Genomic DNA, 18,821 nt, shown 5'->3' with positions numbered 1-18,821 from the left:
AAGAATGAAGTCCTGATACAGGCAATAACATAGATGAATCCTGAAGGCATCGTGTTGAGTAAAAAAAAAACAGACACAAAAGGACAAATATTGTTTGACCTTACATATTTGAAACAATTAGAATAAGCAACCTCATAGAATCAGAATCTAGAATATGCTTTACCAGGGTGACAACAGGGAATGGGAGGTTAAGGCTTGAAATCTGCAAGGTTCGTATTTGGAATGATGGAAATGTTTTCGTAATGGATGGTGGTCATGGTAGCAAAACACTGTGAATGCAGTTAACAGCACTGAAATATATATCTGAATATGATCAAAGGGGGAAATGTGAGATTGTATATATGGTAACAGAATAAACTTTTTTTTCCAAATCCATGGAACTACACTACACAATGAACCCTAATCTAAACCAAGGACTTTGACAGTACAATTATAAAAATGTCTTATCATGAACTGTAACAAATATTCCACACCCATACAAGGTGTTGATGGGTGCTGTAGAGAAACCCTGTATACATGATTGTTCTGTAAACCCACATCCTCTCTAATAAAGAAAAAGAAAATTCCTGGAGAAAAAAGTCAATTGCTTTTCCACATAATAGCAATGAACAATTGGAATATGAAATTAAAAAGACAATGCTACTTGTATTAGCATTAAAAAGAGACATACTTTGGATATCAAAGAAGATCTAAATCTTATGATATTAAGATTATCAATATTATTAACAATATTAAGACTTAATACTATTAAGATTGTTCATCTATAGATTAAAAAAGTCCCAATAAAAATCATAGCAAGGGATTTTATAGATATCAACAAATTGATTCTAAGGGGGAAAAAAGAAAAAAGAAAGGGAAAAAAGAAAACAGAAAGGCTAAAGACCCAGAAGAGCCAACAAGTACTTAAAAAGAAGAAAAAAGTAAAAGGACGCAAATTTAAGACTCGCTATAATAATCACGAGTATGGTAGGAGTAAAAGAACAGATACATAGATCAATGAAGCAGAGAAGTAGGCCCAGAAATCGAGCCACCCAAATATAGTTCATTGGTTTTTGACAACAGAGCAAAGGCAGTTTGTAGCAGTTTGATATAGTTATGAATTCCAAAAATAGATATTGGATTATGTTTGTAAAATGGTCTGTACTTGAGCATGATTAAGTTATGATTAGGGCTTTGATTGGGCCATGTCAGTTGGGCGTTGAACCCCCACACCTTGGTGGGTGGGGACTCATCGATAAAAGGTGTGGCAAAGAACAGAGCTGAGGGTTCTTAATGTTGGAGTTTTGATGTTGGAGTTTGATGCTGAAGTCTCAAGCTGGAGCCCCAGGGAGAGAGACAGAGCCATTCACCTGACAGTCTACAGCTGACCTTGTGAAGAGAGAGGCAAAGCCTAGAGAGCCTCATAGTCTACAGATGACCCTGTGGAGAAAACAGAGGAGCTGAGCCCAGAGAAACCCAGGAAGCCTGAACCCTTGCAGGCATCAGCAGCCATCTTGCTCCAACATGTGAAAATAGACTTTGGTGAGGGAAATAACTTATGCTTTATGGCCTGGTATCTGTAAGCTCCTAACCCAAATAAATACCCTTTATAAAAACTAACCAATTTCTGGTATTTTGCATCAGCACCCATTTGGCTAATAAAGAGTTCCATGGAAAAAAGACAGTCTTTTCAACAAATGATGCTATAACAACTGGATATCCACACACAAAAAAAATGAATCTAGACACTGACCTTATACCTTTCCAAGTAATTAACATAAAATGGGTCACAGACCTAAATGTAAAATGCAAAATTATAAAACTTCTAGAAGATAATATAGGAGAAACTCCATGTTTGGTGATGAGTGTTTGTAATACAGCTCCAAAAGCATGATCAGTAAGAGAAAACATTGATAAGATGGACATTATTAAAATTATTTTTAAAAAGCAGCAGCTTTGCTAGAGACATTGTCAAGAAAATGAAAAGATAAGTCACAGACTACGAGAAATATTTGCAAATCACATATCTGACAAAGGATTTGTATCCAAAATATAAAAAGAACTCAACACTCAACAATTAAAAAAAACAAGCAACCCAATTAAAACATGGGCAAAATACCTGAACAGACATCTCGATTAAGAAAATACAGAGGTGGCAAATTAGCATATGAAAAGATGCTTAATTAACATCATAAGTCATTATGGAACTGGAACTTAAAACAAGATACTGCTATATACCTATTAGAATATCTAAAAACTGATATAGGCGACGGATTTGGCCCAGTGGTTAGGGAGTCCGTCTACCACATGGGAGGTCCGCGGTTCAAACCCTAGGCCTCCTTGACCCGTGTGGAGCTGGCCCATGCGCAGTGCTGATGCGCACAAGGAGTGCCCTGCCACGCAGGGGTGTCCCCTGCCTAGGGGAGCCCCACGCGCAAGGAGTGTGCCCTGTAAGGAGAGCCGCCCAGGGCGAAAGAAAGTGTAGCCTGCCCAGGAACGGCACTGCACACACGGAAAGCTGACACAGCAAGATGACGCAACAAAAAGAAACAGATTAACGTGCCACTGACAACAAGAGAAGCGGACAAAGAAGATGTAACAAACAGACACAGAGAACAGACAAACGGGGTGGGGGGCGTGGGGGAAGGGGAGAGAAATAAATAAATCTTTAAAAAAATAAAAACTGATATAGTATCTGTATGATACTGTAATAGTAGATGTATGACATTATGGCATTTGTCAAAACCTATAGAATTGTACAATAGGAAGAGTGAATCCTAAAGCAATTATGAATTGTAATTAATAATAGCAATATTGGCTCATCAAGTGTAACAAATGTATCACACTAATGCAGACATTAAGCATAACGGGAATTTCCTAGTACAGGGTGTTAATAACCAGATGGATTGGGGGGAAAATACACCAAATGTAATATACTGGCTATAGTTAGTAGTAATACATTTTTTTAGTCTTTTTTAATTAACGCATTTTTTAATTAAAGTTAATAGATCACATAGAATGTTATATTAAAAAAACATAAGCGGTTCCCATATAACCCACTCCCCATCCCCCCCCACCCCCATCATTTCGTAAATTGTATTTTTTTCAAGATACATACAACATAAAAAAGGTTACATTACAAAAAAAATAAGAGGTTCCAGTATACCCCCCTCCCCCTACACCAACAACCTCCCCCATCATTGTGGCATACTCCCAATACTCAGCAAACACATTTTGGAGCACTGCTGCACCACGTGGTTAATAGTTTACCCTGTAGTTCACACTCTCCCCCAGTACATTCAGTGGATTATGGCAGGATATATAATGTCAGCATCTGACCCTGCAATATCATTTAGGACAACTCCAAGTCCCAAAAATGCCCCCATATCACATCTCTTCTTCCCTCTCCCTGCCCTCAGCAACTACTGTGGCCACTTTCTCCAAGTCAATGCTACAATTTCTTCTATTACTAGTCACAATAGTTTTATAGTAGAATATCAGTAAGTCCACTCTAATCCATATTAGACATATTTAGCTTATTTTGACAATGCTCTTTCATAGTTTATAACAATTGTTTCACAGCAAGGAAGATATTGGTGGTGGGGTAATGTACTGGAGCACTGCATGATGATATGCATGTTTGTTTTGTAAGTTTACAACGTTTACTCTATACTTATTATTTATGAATGTTCATGAATGAATGACAAACTTCAATTTTTAAATAGTAAAAAAAAAAAAAGAGGGCAACTCCTGTGAGCAGGAGTATATGGGAACTGTGTACTATCTGCTCAATTTTCTGTAAACCTCAACTGCTCTAAAATATAAAGTCTATTAAATTAAAAATTTTAATAATAACATGCTCAAATCATGTTACTATTAGTATTGCCATAAACTACTGTACATAGTATTGGCTGAAATATTTTTAGTATATCCTAAGAAAATCAAGCTTTGAACAAAAAAGCAGAATTTAAAGGGCCAAGATAAACTCCAAGAATGTGACTACACGGGGTGAGGACTGACTGCTGCCGGCTCCCTCAGGTCCTTTCCTTTAAGGCCTAGAATTTAAAGGGCCAAGATAAACTCCAAGAATGTGACTACACGGGGTGAGGACTGACTGCTGCCGGCTCCCTCAGGTCCTTTCCTTTAAGGCCTAATGATCTGAACTCCACCGTTACCCCTAATTCCTGTGTTGTATCCAATCCTGAATCAATACTACAATGGCCCATTCTCTGTCCTTAAAGAAATGACTGGTACTGAGAGACACCTCAGACCCTGGGACAGAATGGGTGGGGGGGCCACCTGCAGCACACAGGTTGGGGTACAGGCCTACAGCCCTGTCTCCAACCTCAGGCAGACAGATCCCTCTCCCCCATACTCCACACCTGCTGTATCAAGCCCACCTCACTCTCCTCAGCCCCTGTTGAAAAAACTGCCTCTGATTTCAGCAAAAAAAGCTGAGACTATTAGGACTGGTCCTACCCTAAAATGTACCTAGGTCCTGCCCCACCCTTCACTCCCCCTCCTTTGCGAGGCTTGAACTTACTCAACAAGGCCAAGTTCAGTTGTCTTCTCTCCTCCAGAAAGCAACTCTTCCGTGACACACCTGCTCTAAGTGCCCCCCCTCCACACTCCATGGGACCCCCATGCGGACCACTATGGCGAAGCTAAGCTCATTACACCAATGGTCCTCGCCACTCCTCTAGATTGTTAACTACTTGAGAGAAAAGATTCTTATTCATCTTTGCATCCTGCACAAACTATTTCTCTTACATCCCCAACCCCCTCCAGAAGTCTCTGGTTTTCCAATCATTATTTTGGGATTAAAGGAAATAGCCATAAAGTGAAATTAGGAGAAAAGTGAACTGCAATTTGAGGACTCTAAATCCTTTCAAAATAATAATAATATGAACCATAAGAAACCAGTTCTTAATAAAATTTAAATGTTGAGCTCAAGTGTTAAACAGTGTAGCAATACAACAGCAAACAGCAAAACAATCTGTGGGCTTCTTCTATTCACATTCATTGTAACGATTTCAAATGTTCCTAACCAGGTTCTTATTACGCTCACTCGCCATCACTCCTTTAATGCACTCTTTCTCTTGCTATTCACCATTCACCTCGAGGGGACAAATAAAAGTTATTTTTCATTTGTTTGAATTTAGGTATATTGGGAATGATTGGTTTTGTTTACCAGTAGCAGTCTACAACATTTCTAGTGTGTCTTTCTTTATGCTACAAAAGCATAGAAAATGTCAGCCCAACTCAGGAGCTGCTAAATGCTCCCACAGAGCCTACAAAAATTCCATAAAGTACTTTGTCTTGTATGGTCTACCAAAATGATAGATCTCCAACTCTAAAACCATAAACTGCATGTTTACAAATCAATGGATTTTATTATTTGGATTATAACTGAAGTTACTCAAATCTGAAATCTAAAAAGTCAGGGTTCCCAAAAACAAATGCCAATGTATATCTGGTTTTCAAATGCAAGCAGTAAACTGATAATACAGCAAACAAAAGTTCATCAGCCTCATGTTAGTAGTCAATAATGTTATTTCACTGTCAAATATGGAAAGCTACTTTAGGAATATTTTTTGTGTCGAATGGTCTGAAAATGGTCACTAATGTGCTGCTTCTAACTCTTAATTTAATATGCAACTAGAATGGAACAAAGTAGTCAGTGATCCCAAGGGATAGTTACAAAAAATATCTTAGGCTGAGTTCTATTTTATTTTAGAGCACTCAGACATGCAACCTCTCAGTCAAGGATCTAGATGATCCCTCAGCTCAATCTTTGTCTCAGAAGCATGAAAACTTGTCAGAATACATAAGGAAAGAAAACACAGAGAAGGCAAAATAAGCTATCAGCTCAGGGGCAATTTGTAGCTGGCAATAAGCTAGTTTTACTCACTTCCCCAACTATGAGATTGACTGTGTACAATTACTTCTTTAAAACTGGTGTGGGGGTAAGAGCATACAGCAGCCCCCTACTAACCAGATGACTTTGGAAAAGCAATTTAACTTCTCTGGGTCCCAAGCCTCTTCAAGTATAAAATGGCAACAGTGTTTACTCTGCCTTCATCCAATCCAATGGAAATCTCACAAAAGCTAGTTTAATAAAACAAGGTGCAATGTTCTGTAAGGAAGCCGTACTGTCAATAGCATAGCCTGAAAATACCAGGCCCACATTAACATTTCAAATACATCCTCACTGGTTTACTCACACCCCTCCATCATTAATAATTTCTGACATATTCTACTTGCTACCACATACTTTCCTGACAATCTAGCCCATAGTGGAAGACTTTCAGCTTAGGAACTACTCTTGGCTCTCTTCCTTGGGGTCCCTTTCTTTATCATATACATGTATAACTTGATCCTGCCTACAGGCACATTTAATGCCCTGCCCACTGTGGATATTCATTTCCCTACATGATACCTTCAACAATTTAAACTTATAAGAATTTTACCAACACTAAAGAATAAAGCAGTAAAGAATATCCCTAAGAATTGAAATACCAAAAAAATCTGGCAAGGATTAATTTAAGGTAAAATTTAAAACTAGCAATCTTGAGATGGTGCTAGAATAAAGTGAAATGGTCCTACTGGAAATCAATCTCTGAAATGCTTCAAAGCCAAAAAACTGTTAAAACTTCCTCAGCTCCTTGGTGGGGAAATTTGGGGCAAATTCATGCATTATATATAAACAATGTTCACATAAATAAAAAGAAGGAAATCATAAAAAAGGAAGCCTATGAGCAATTTTTCAATTATCCTACATGAGTATTTATCACTTTAAAAAAGAATAAATTTTCAACATACAGGTTATTTCTAATAGTAAAAGTCCAAAAGGGGAATGGGGAAAGGATGAGATTTTCTCTTTTTTTAATCTTTAAAATTTAAAACATATACATTTAAAATCCCATATGACCATTACCTAGCTTCAATTATCAATATTTTTTTGAATGTTAGAAATTTCTTTATTATTATTATTATTATTAAGCACCAGCTTAATATTGCAAAAAAATTCAAATTACCTTTCCACAATCCACTCCCCCTTCCCCAAATTATCAATATTTTGATAATCTTCTTTCATCTACACCCCTCCCACTTATTTTCTGAAGTACTTAAAAAAAAAATCCCAGACCCCATGCCATTTTACCCAGAGATTTCAATATGCATCTTTAATTAATAAAGAATAGAAAATTACATAGCCACCATCATCACACCTAACAGGATAATAGTAATTCCACAGTATCAACTAATATTCAGTCCATATTCAAATATAAGAATGGTATTTTCAAAAGTATAAACATTCCATATAAAAAAATTCAAATTGGGCCACTACCACATACCCAGAATATATAGAGAATGACTAAAAATCCTTAATAAAAGCATAACATAAAAGAAAAATAAACAAAGATTTTAAAAAGAAATCCAAATAGCTAATGAACATAAAGGGAAAAAAATCATGCCTGCCCCAGGAAATGTGTAGAAAATTCATATAAGTTTTATACACAAAAGCCAAAACTAGACACAACAAAAATGACCACTAGGAACAGAACAAATAAACTGTGATGAATTCATACAATAGAATACCACATAGCAATGAAAATGAATGAACTAGAGCTATATATAACACAGAAGCAGCCTAGAATCGCAATATGATATGAAAGAAACCAGACATAAAAGAATATATACTGAATGATACCAGTTACATAACATTAAAAATTAGGCAACAATAAGCTGTATTATTCAGGGACACACACTTATAAAGAATATTATTGGAAAAATTGGGGAACTCTGAATATGGTCTGCATGGTGGATTAAATTATATACCCCAAAAGGGAGAAAAATGTTTTTAATTATAATCCATTGCTGTCAGTATGAACCCATCCTAAAAAAGGACCTTTTAAAGACGTTATTTTTAGTTGCAGTGTGGCTGTATAAATCAAGATCAATCTTAATCCTATTACTGGAGATCTTCTAGAAAACAGCAATGAGGAAGGGCCAGAAGCTAGAAGTCAAAAGAACCCAGAAGAAAAAAGGGCAGACATGGTCATATGAGGGGAAAGCCAAGGAACCCAAGGGTTGAGGCCAGCCAGAAAGCTACAGACCACTGAAGGAACATAACTCACTGAAACTAAGACAGTCTAGATTTTAGATGACAGTACGTAAATGTTAAATTGCCTTGTCATTAAAAAGTATATGCCAATATAATTAAGGGTGAAATGTCATGATATCTGCAACTTACTTTGAAATGTTACAGCAAAGAGGGTGAATAAATGAGAGAGCTGTGAGAAAGAGAAACATAAAAAGCGAATGTGGCAAAAATGTTAACTGGTGAATCTAGGTGAAGAGTTGACTGCATTGTCTCAACCTTATGGTAGGTTAGAAATTTCTTCAAAATAAAACAATGGCAGAAGAGGCATAGAAGAGTTAAAAAACAAACAAATGAGACAAAAAAAGAGGGTCGAAAAGTATTAAGAGGAAGCAAAAAGGATTGGATTATATCTAATGGATAATAATGCTCATTAAAAATTGGCTTATTTTTCTCAGAAAAACAGAAGCTTATATAAATATAACTTTTTTAAGTGCTTCGGGGAAAAGTACTGGAAGAACATATACTAAAATACTGCATCTGCCATAGATAGTAATATTGTAGGTGACTTTTCTCCTATTTTCAAAACATTTTTATAACGTGCTTGCTATTTTTTAAAATGTTAATGCAATTTAAAGATTAGCCAGACAAATGCATTCTACATTATTGTTGAACAATCTCCAGTATTTGTACAATTAGCAGACTTCACTTGGAAAAATCCTTGCAGCAGAAATAATATTGATGAATCTTTATTTCCTCTTGTCCTTTGTAGATCACCCAAATCACAACAAATGACTACTTCCCAACTGCCTATAACTATAACAAAAAAATCAACAGCAAATGATCCTTTACAAAAACAATTATAAACATGAACATACCTCATCATATATGCTCCCATTAATATCTGCACCATAGATAGGTGCCACGAAAGTCAAGTTCTTCCAGTACTTACGCTCCAAATCTTCATAATCCATGTATCTTGGAGTACAATATCTGTAAAGGGTGACAAAAATAAGCACCACTCAATGGAAACAAATGTACCACCTTAATAAAAGATGTTGCTAATGGGGAAAAGTGAGGGGGGCGTTACATGGGAATTCCCTATATTTTCAATGCACCATTTACGTACTCTTAAGCTTCTTTAAAAATAAAATTAATTAAATAAATAAAAAAGCACCAAGCGAGGCAATTTTAAGATTTTCCAGCCCACTTGATTTAAATGGCTTTCTAAACAAAATCCTATCAAAATGAAAACTGTAAACACCCATGTTTTCAAATTTAACAATGCATAAATTTATCATAAATATTGCAATATTCTTGCAATTCCTAAATAACTCTACACAATTTTATGTTTTTGATTAAAGAGAAAAACATTTGTATGAGTATCAACAATAAAAGCCAGAAATTGGTTAAAAATTCATTATTTTAGCTTCCAAAATAAAGATTTCTTAAAAATCTTTGACCAACTAAACTATATTGAAAATTTTACTGATTTATATGTAAAAGGTAAACCATCAATAGAAAAATGGACAAAGAACAATCTCACTAAAAATATCAAAAAGTTAAACTAAAATGAGATAATTTTCAACTATTAGATTGGCAAATAATTTAATATGTTGATGAGACTGCTATTATACAGCTGGGATGGAAGTATGAACTGTTACAAATTGGTACAAACTCTCCAGAGTATAATTTTTCAAAACATATCAAATATGTTGGAAAATGTAAAATTTTAGCCTTAAAATTCCAAGTCTAGGAATTCATCCTAAAACAGAAATATGAAGTGAAATATGACTCCAATATTTGTTGTAACATTAATTAAAAACACAAGCTAGTGTCTAATAACAAGGGACTGAAATATAGAACAAAAGGTACCATAAGACATTAAAAAAGGATAAGGTGTATCTTTCTACATCATTGAAGTCTCTACACATCACTGTTAAGTGACTGAAGTTGGTTATAGAATAGTGTTGTAGGGAAGAGGACTTGGCTCAGTGGTTAGGGAGTCCATCTACCACATGGGAGGTCCGCGGTTCAAACCCCGGGCCTCCCTGACCGGTGTGGAGCTGGCCCACGTGCAGCACTGACGCGCGCAAGGAGTGCCGCGCCACACAGGGGTGTCCCCGCGTCAGGGAGCCCCACGTGCAAGGAGTGCACCCCATAAGGAGAGCCACCCAGCGCGAAAGAAAGTGCAGCCTGCTCAGGAATGGCGCCGCACACACGGGGAGCTGATGCAGCTAGATGATGCAACAAAAAGAAACACAGATTCCCGTGCCGCTGACAACAACAGAAGCGGACAAAGAACACGCAGCAAACAGACACAGAGAGCAGACAATGGGGAGGAGGGGAAGGGGAAAGAAATAAAATAAATCTTTAAAAAAAAAGAATAGTGTTGTATACTATTATGCCATTTCTGTAAAAATACCTGTAACTGTACATTTAATAGAAATGCATACCAAATTATTATTAACATATTACTTACACTAAAAATCAGCACAGGAATTACATAATAGCCCTTACAACTCTATATTATTTGGATTTTGAACAATAATCTTATACTATCACAAAAAAAGAATATCCATGTTTCTATTTGTAGAAAGTAAACAAAAAAATAAATTGAGAACAAAAGTTTTTTTAAACAAGGTATGCAGTAGCAATTCTTGCAAAGAATACTGGACGTTTTAGATTGAATAATCATTGAGCAGTCAACATCGATTATCTGCTTTAATGGGGACATCAAACTGGTTATGTAAGTAATAAGCAAGAATACCAAGCAACATAATTTAACAACTGTATTTGAAATAGGCAGCAATTTCCTGATTTACTTAGAATACTGGACTCTCATATAGCAGTCAGAAAAAAAAAAAAAAAGATGAGCAAGAAGGCACAATTCACTTCACTTCATTGCACTTCTTCTATTAGTAGGTTCTAGTAGTATCACAAATTCCAGGCAAAGCTAAACAAGTTAACTGAAGGACAGAGTCAGAAGATACAGAGAGATGCACCCTCTACTCCCCTAGCTCATTTGCTCTGGCCCCAACTAAAAACTCTATTTTAAAAAATTGTTGTTTTGTGTTCTCTTAGATCACTCACCCTAGGGGATGCTAGCTGTCATGTTGTGAAAACACTCAAACAGCCCTATGGAAAAGATGATGTGGTAAGGAAATGAGACAAGGGCTTTTGCCAGCAACAAGTAGTCACTTGCCAGATAAGTGAGTGTGCAACTTGGATGCAAATCCTCCAGCCCCAGTCAAGCCTTCAGTTAACTGCAATCCAAGCTGACATCATTTTTTTTAAAGACTTATTTTTTCATTTATTTCTCTCCCCTTCCTCACTACCCGCCCCCCACGTTGTCTGCTCTTTGTGTCCTTCTGTGTCCACTTGTATTCTTGTCAGCGGCACCCAGAATCTGTGTCTCGTTTCATTGCGTCATCTTGCTGCGTCAGCTCTCCGTGTGTGCAGCACCATTCTTGGGCAGGCTGCACTTTTTTCCGCGCTGGGTGGCTCTCCTTACAGGGCACACTCCTTGCGTGTAGTGCTCCCCTACACGGGAGACACCCCTATGTGGTACAGCACTCCTTGCATGCATCAGCACTGTGCGTGGGCCAGCCTCTGGACCTCCCATGTGGCAGGCGAACACCTTATCCTCTGGGCCAAATCAGATTCCCCCAAGCTGACATCTTGATTGCAACCTCATGAATGACCCTGAGTCAGACCCACCCAGCTAAGCCACTCACATTTCCCTGGTATTCAAAAATTGTGAGATAATAAATGTTTATGGTTTAGCTGTTTAGTTTTGGGATAATCTGTTACACAGAAGTATATACCTTATACAATAATGGTGGCCTTTTGAGTCAGTCAAGGATTTTAATATTACTAATTTTCTAATATATACAATTTATTTTTGAAGGTTAATGTCACACAAAGAACAAAATTTAACCAACAAAGGTAAGTCATGAGTAGAATAAAAAACTCATGGCATCATACATGGTTCTCAGAAATCACACCTTACATGATGTTATGCATGTTCGTTTTGTAAGTTTTTACTACACACTTATTGTTTATATATGTATATATGAATGATACACGATTAAATCTTTTTAAATGGAAAAAAATTCACAGCAACTAAAAGACTGAAAGAGACGCATTTACAGACATTATGATTGAGATTATAAAATGAGGAACAAGATCCGTAACTGTAAGCTAAAGGTACACAGTCAACCACCTGAAGAACAGAAACCAGACACATTTTAAACGAAGACTAGAAGAGATAATACAAGAAACTCATGCTTTTCATCACAAGCTCCTCTATCTACTTGGTTCTTTGCCATATTAACATATATATATTTTATGAGAGAAGTTGTGGGTTTACAGAACAATCATGCATAAAATACAGGATTCCCATATACCACCTTATCATTAACGCCTTGCATTAGAGTGGTACATTTTTTACAATAGGTGAAAGCACATTTTTATAAATGTACTATTAATTATAGTCCATGGTTAAACTTAGGGTTCACTATTTCATTAACATATATATTTAAAAGAAATAAAAATAAACTAAATCCACCCACTTGCCACTGTTAGCCAGTTGCCTGAACTCATTCACAGTCATGGCTTTCTTCTGGATATTATACTGAGTGAAGAGTCCCGACTGCCCTGTGACCATCTGCTGGATCGGCGCTGGAATGAGCAAATTATCAATGTCATCATAGCATTGTCTGGGCTTCCACTCCTTAGGAGGAATCACCTAAAAATAAAATAATAAAATAATATATTATCTTGAAGTCATTCCAGGTAGTTATTTGGCTTGCAAATTCTAACCAAATACAACTGAAGGATTTCTCAGCATCTCTATTACTGACGTGTAAAAGAACCATGGACATTTGCAATAAAGGAAATGTCTGTTCTCCTAAATATTGGCCTCACTTATGACTTTTTTTAAACACCAAATATTTATTGAGTACTCACTATACCAAATACTATACTATCATTAACTCATTTTTAATGTTCATAAGACTTCTATAAAATTAGAACTACTAACACTCTGATTTTAAAAATAAAACTTAGACAAAGAGAGGTAAAATAACTTCCTGAAGTTCAAACAGCTAAAGAGAGATGAACTGCAGTTCAAATTGAAACAATCTGATACCAGAATTTACACTTAGTTCTTATGTTAACCTGCCTCCCAATAAAAGATGAAATTATGCCTATATAAATCATTTTTACCACAAGAAAACTAAGTAAATGTTTGCTTATCCAGGAATATTTTCTTCATATATTCTGCCACAATATATATTCAGGGGTGTACTAGTAAATGTTCACAACTTTCTAGGAAGGTGAAACCTGATTCGAAGTTTTGCATATTTTCATGCTGTAACTACTCCCACCAGGGTCAATTTCAACCCACCAACATGACATCAATGAACATGGAGTTTGGAAGTGATGTGTAGTATCAATTCTGACATGCCAGTAAAGGAAACACAGCACACCACTGTTTTCCAATAGTCATTTAAACACCTAAATTGGAATAATGAAAAATCAGTAAATACTAAGGCCAAAATTATATATTCATGTTTAAAAGTCAAGAATTAAATCATTATTTATGATTGGAATGTTTTAACATTTAGAAGTTGTTTTAATTTCAAGACTTACTTCTAAAAAACTTTCAAGTACAAAATATAGCACACAAATAGAAAAATGTATAATCACAAATATGCAGCTTAGTGAATAAAACAAAGACCAGAGTACCTACAACACAGATGTAAGAAACAGGATATTATTAGCACACCCAAAGCACTGCCCCCCAAGTGCCTTTTCCCAAACACAAACCCCTTTCCCAAAAAGTAACCACTATCATGGCATTTAAGGTAGCCATTTATTTGCTGTGTTTCACAGTTTATGTCTGGAGTATACATCCCTAAACACTATGGTAGAACTCTGCCTGTTGTTGAACTATATAGAAATGGAATGGTACAAATATGTACTTTGAGGTTTACCTTATTTCACTAAATATTTTTGGTGAGACCTAAACATGATGGCCCATGTAGCTGAAATTGATTAATTTTCATTGCTACTCTATATTCCATTATATAAATATTTATCTAGTCTACCATTGGTGGTCAATGGGTTTTTCTCTAACATTTGGCTGTTGCAAATAAGGCTGCTATTATTATTCCTGTACTTATCTTCTTCTAGTACATGTATATGGGATTCTCTAAAATACACACACATACACGGTCACTCCTAAGAGTAAAATTACTGGGACAGAGGATACATGTGGTTCAAATTTAGTAGATATTGTCAAACCTCTGTCAAAGTGATGGTACCAATTCACAATCCCCAGCAATGTATCAGAGTTCCTATCACTCCACATATATTAATCACCACTTGGTATTATTAGTCATTTAAACTGTAGTCTTTCTGGTATGTGTAATGGTATCTAAATGTGGATTTAATTTGAATGCCAAAACTAAAGAAGCTTTTTATATGTTCACTGATCCTACAGACAGCCTTTTCTGTAAAGTGTTGATTCAAGTCTCTTCCCATTTCACTATTGCATTCTCAGTCTTTTTTTATTGAATGTATAAGGATTCTGTTTTTAAATATTCTGGCTATTCTACTGCAGATATTTCATGTGGGTATTGGTGTGTCTGCTGCACATATCTTTTCCTACCCTCTAATTTAAGGCGATGCTGTGATAAACATAATTTCTTAACTGTAATGTAATCTAATTTCATCTTTACCTTTAGGATTACTATTTTTAGTCTTCTGTAGCAGTTTGATATGGTTATGAATTTCAAAAATAGATACTGGATTATGTTTGTAATCTGGTCTGTACCGGGGTGTGATTAAATTATGATTAGGGCTTTGACTGGGCCATGACATTGTGGGTGGGGACGCACAGATAAAAGGCATGGCAAAGGAAAGAGTTGAGGTCTTTTAATGTTGGAGTTTTGATGTTGGAGTTTGATGCTGAAGCTGGAGCCCCAGGGAGAAAGACAAGAGCCATTTGCCTGATAGTCTACAACTGACCTTGTGGAGAGGCAAAGCCTAGAGAGCCTCAGAGTCTACAGCTGACTTTGTGGAGTAAACAGAGGAGCTGAGCCCAGAGGAACTCAGGAAGCCTGAACCCTCACAGACAAAGGCAGCCCATCTTGCTCCAATACGTGAAAATAAACTTTGGTAAGGGAAGTAACTTATCCTTTATGGCCTGGTATCTGTAAGCTCCCATCCCAAATAAATACCATTTACTTGGTATTTGACTAATACATCTTCTGTTTCAAAAAATATTTCCCTACTCTAGGGCAAGAAGATATATTTTATATTCTAAGATATTTAAGATTTTGTCTTTCACACTTAGATCTACAATGTACCTAGGGAAGCAGATGTGGCTCAACTGACAGAGCATCCACCTACCATATAGGAGGTCCAAGGTTCGAACCCAGGGCCTCCTGGCCTGTGTAGTGAGCTGGCCCATATGCAATGCTGCCACCCGCAAGGAGTGCTATGTCATGCTGGGATGTCCCCCACATAGGGGAGCCCCACACACAAGGAGTGCACCCTGCAAGGAGAGCCGCCCATGCGAAAAAAGCACAGCCCACCCAGGAGTGGCACCGCACACACAGAAAGCTGACGCAGCAAGATGATGCAACAAAAAGACAGATTCCCAGTGCCGAAGAGAATGTGAAAGGACACAGAAGAACACACAGCAAATGGACACAAGAGAGTAGACAACTGAGGGAGGTCAGGGAGGAGGGAAGAGAAATAATAAAATGAATCTTAAAAAAAAATAAAGCAATGTATCTGGCTTTTGTTAAAGATTTCTGTCAAATTTCATCTTTTTCCATATAGATATCACACTGTCTTGGCAGCATTATTTAAAAGAGGCTCCTTGCCCCTGGACCACCATAAATCGAACACCTGGAAAAGTTTCTGGATTTTTTTTTCTTTTATTGATCTACCTATCCCTGCACACATATCACACTATCTATATTATTGTACCTTTCAAATGAATCTTAATATCAGTAGAAGGGCAAGTACTCCACTTTGTATTTCTTTTTCAAGAATATCATAGCTCTTCTTGCCATATGCATTGTTCCATATGTTTTATATATGTTAATTAGATCAAGCTGGTCAATTGCATTGTTCATATTATCCATATTCTTATTAATTTTATGCCTTCCATTTCTAACAGTTACTGGGAGAAGTTTTGAAATTCCCTACTATTATCAATGTCTATTTTACTTAGTAATTCTGATCTTATTTTTGTCTTTATTTATTTTTTTAATGTTACATTCAAAAAATGAGGTCCCCATATACTTCCCACCCCTCTCATCCCACTCCTCCCCCCATAACAACAACCTCCTCCATCGTCATGAGACATTCATTGCATTTGGTGAATACATCTCTGAGCACCGCTACACCTCATGGTCAATGGTCCACACCATAGCCCACACTCTCCCACAGTCCACCCAGTGGGCCATGGGAGGACACACAATGTCTGGTAACTGTCCCCGCAGCACCACCCAGGACAACTCCAAGTTCCGAAAATGCCCCCACATCACATCTCTTCCTCCTACTCCTTATCCCCAGCAGCCACCATGGCCACTTTCTCCACACCAATGCCACATTTTCTTTGATTACTAATCACAATAGTTCATAAATAGAATATCAGTAAGTCCACTCTAATCCATACTCTATTCCTCCATCCTGTGGACCCTGGAATGGTTGTGTCCACTCCACATCTATATCAAGAGGGGGCTTAGATTCCACACGGATACTGGATGCAATTCTCCTGCTTTCAGTTATAGGCACTCTTGGCTCCCTGGTGTGGTGGTTGACCTTCTTCACCTCCATGTTAGCTGAGTGGGGTAAGTCCAATAAACCAGAGTGTAGGAGTTGCAAGTCTGTTGAGGCTCAGGGCCTGGCTATCACATTGTCAGTCCAGAGATTCAGGTCCCCTGGGTATACACTAAACCCTAGTGCCAATTGCAGATCCGGTAAAAGTAACAGGAGAGGCTTGTGAACAAAGATCATATCTGAGTCCAGCTCCATCACACAGAAACACAAACTCCAAAGTAGGGCCAAATGACACGGCACTGAACTCCATCTACCATGACCATAGAACCTGTGGGTCTCTGTAGCCCTCAGAAGAACCAATACCTGAGGTTGTATCTACTTTATCTGTCTCTAGGACTCTGCTGAGGTGTGCATAAGGGCAACCCCTCTGATAACCTCCCAACTCTATTTGGAGACTCATAACCATATAAACTCATTTGTTCTCTGATCATTTTTAAATACTTTGAGGATATGATATTAGATGCAAAAAAAACAAATTTGTACTACATGGATCTAGTGAATTGAACTTTTCATCATTAAGAAGCCTTGCTCCTTATCTTCAGTAATGCATTTGGCCTTAAAATCTACTTTGTCTGATGGCACTTCTCTTTCTGTTCTAACTTTCTGTGTCTTAAATATCTCGTGTAAATAGTATAAACTGGGAAGGTGGATTATATTAGGGCTCCCAATTCTCTACGTAAAATTATGGATCCATAACCTGTGTCATACCTCCCACTATGCCTGGCCAGGTAACTTGCTTTGGCCAGTGGAATATTTACATGCTTACATAGTCTGGCTTGTCTTCTTGTGACCCCTATAATCTACGAGGAAAGAGCATGCCCCAGGTAGACTCTGATCCTACAGCCTAGGCCCCAGAATGAACTCATGTGTAATAGATCTAAGGTCCACTCTAGCCCAGACCATATCAGCCAAACCACAGCCTGTGTGCAGGCTCATGACCATGACAATAAATATTTTTTTAGATAAACCATACAGAAAAGGGTTAGCACAGAAGGCCTGACGTTCATATCTTCAGAAGGGTCTGCTTGTAATGTTGGCCCCTGGCTGACATCTGGTAACTTGGATTTCAGGAACATTCCCACCATTTCCTAACCAATCAGGGTAATTTACTGTGCCTAGACTATTTGTGCAAACAATGTGGTTTATACTGAACACCTGCTTTCCTTCTGGGAGTCTGAAATTTGGTATATGCTAGACAAAAGGTACCTATTTTTCCAGCTCCCTGTTAAAAAACCTTGGTTGCTGAGTTGCTCATGGGCTTCTCTGGGCAAAGACATTGCTACTGTATTTTGTAGGGAAAGAGTGGTCTCTGGACACCACCACCACCACCACCACCCCCAATGGGAGAGAGAGATTTTAAGGAAGCCTGTACATGGATTCCTCCAGACACCAACCATGTCTTTCTTTTTCCATTCTGATCTAGATGTGTATACCTATGATGGTCACTGTAATAAAAATCTTAGCTGAGAGTAAATTATATGCTGAGTTCCATGAGTCTTCCAGTGAATCTTTGAATGTATAGGTGGTCTTGAGGAACTCCAACACAAAGCCCCTGAAATTTTGAGGGAATTGGATAATCTCCTCCCTTTGAGCATGGGAGGGACCTGAGCATATGATGGGTATATCACATGCATAATTAAGGTTATGTTACATGGCACATGTAGCAGTTTGGTATTATTTATGAATTCCAAAAATAGATATTGGATTATGTTTGTAAACTGAGCTGTTCCTCTGGGTATATTAGATTGTATTGGATTCAGAGGTTTCACTTTTACTTGATTAAATAATCAAGGCTTTGATTAGGCCACAACATCAGTAGGTGGGGAGGGAACTCACAGAGACAACTACATGGCAGAGGAGTTAGTGGGGAGTTTTGTAT

The 18,821-nt window shown here is 37.4% G+C and overlaps 1 protein-coding gene across 3 annotated transcripts in view; it reads right to left on the bottom strand.

Moving 5' to 3' along the window:
• KDM4C (lysine demethylase 4C) overlaps positions 1-18,821 on the bottom strand; it is a 518,173-nt gene that overhangs the window by 438,982 nt on the left and 60,370 nt on the right. For all 3 annotated transcript variants that reach the window (XM_071216722.1, XM_058301838.2, XM_058301837.2), the window contains exons 3-4: positions 12,655-12,830; positions 8,959-9,073 (exon numbers count right to left, since the gene is read on the bottom strand). In XM_071216722.1, the coding sequence (XP_071072823.1) occupies positions 8,959-9,073; positions 12,655-12,830 (291 nt within the window). The remainder of the gene's footprint in view (positions 1-8,958; positions 9,074-12,654; positions 12,831-18,821) is intronic.

The sequence above is a fragment of the Dasypus novemcinctus genome, chromosome 8 (assembly GCF_030445035.2).
Source record: "Dasypus novemcinctus isolate mDasNov1 chromosome 8, mDasNov1.1.hap2, whole genome shotgun sequence".
NCBI lineage: Eukaryota > Metazoa > Chordata > Mammalia > Cingulata > Dasypodidae > Dasypus > Dasypus novemcinctus.
This window is presented reverse-complemented; position numbering and strand designations above follow the sequence as displayed.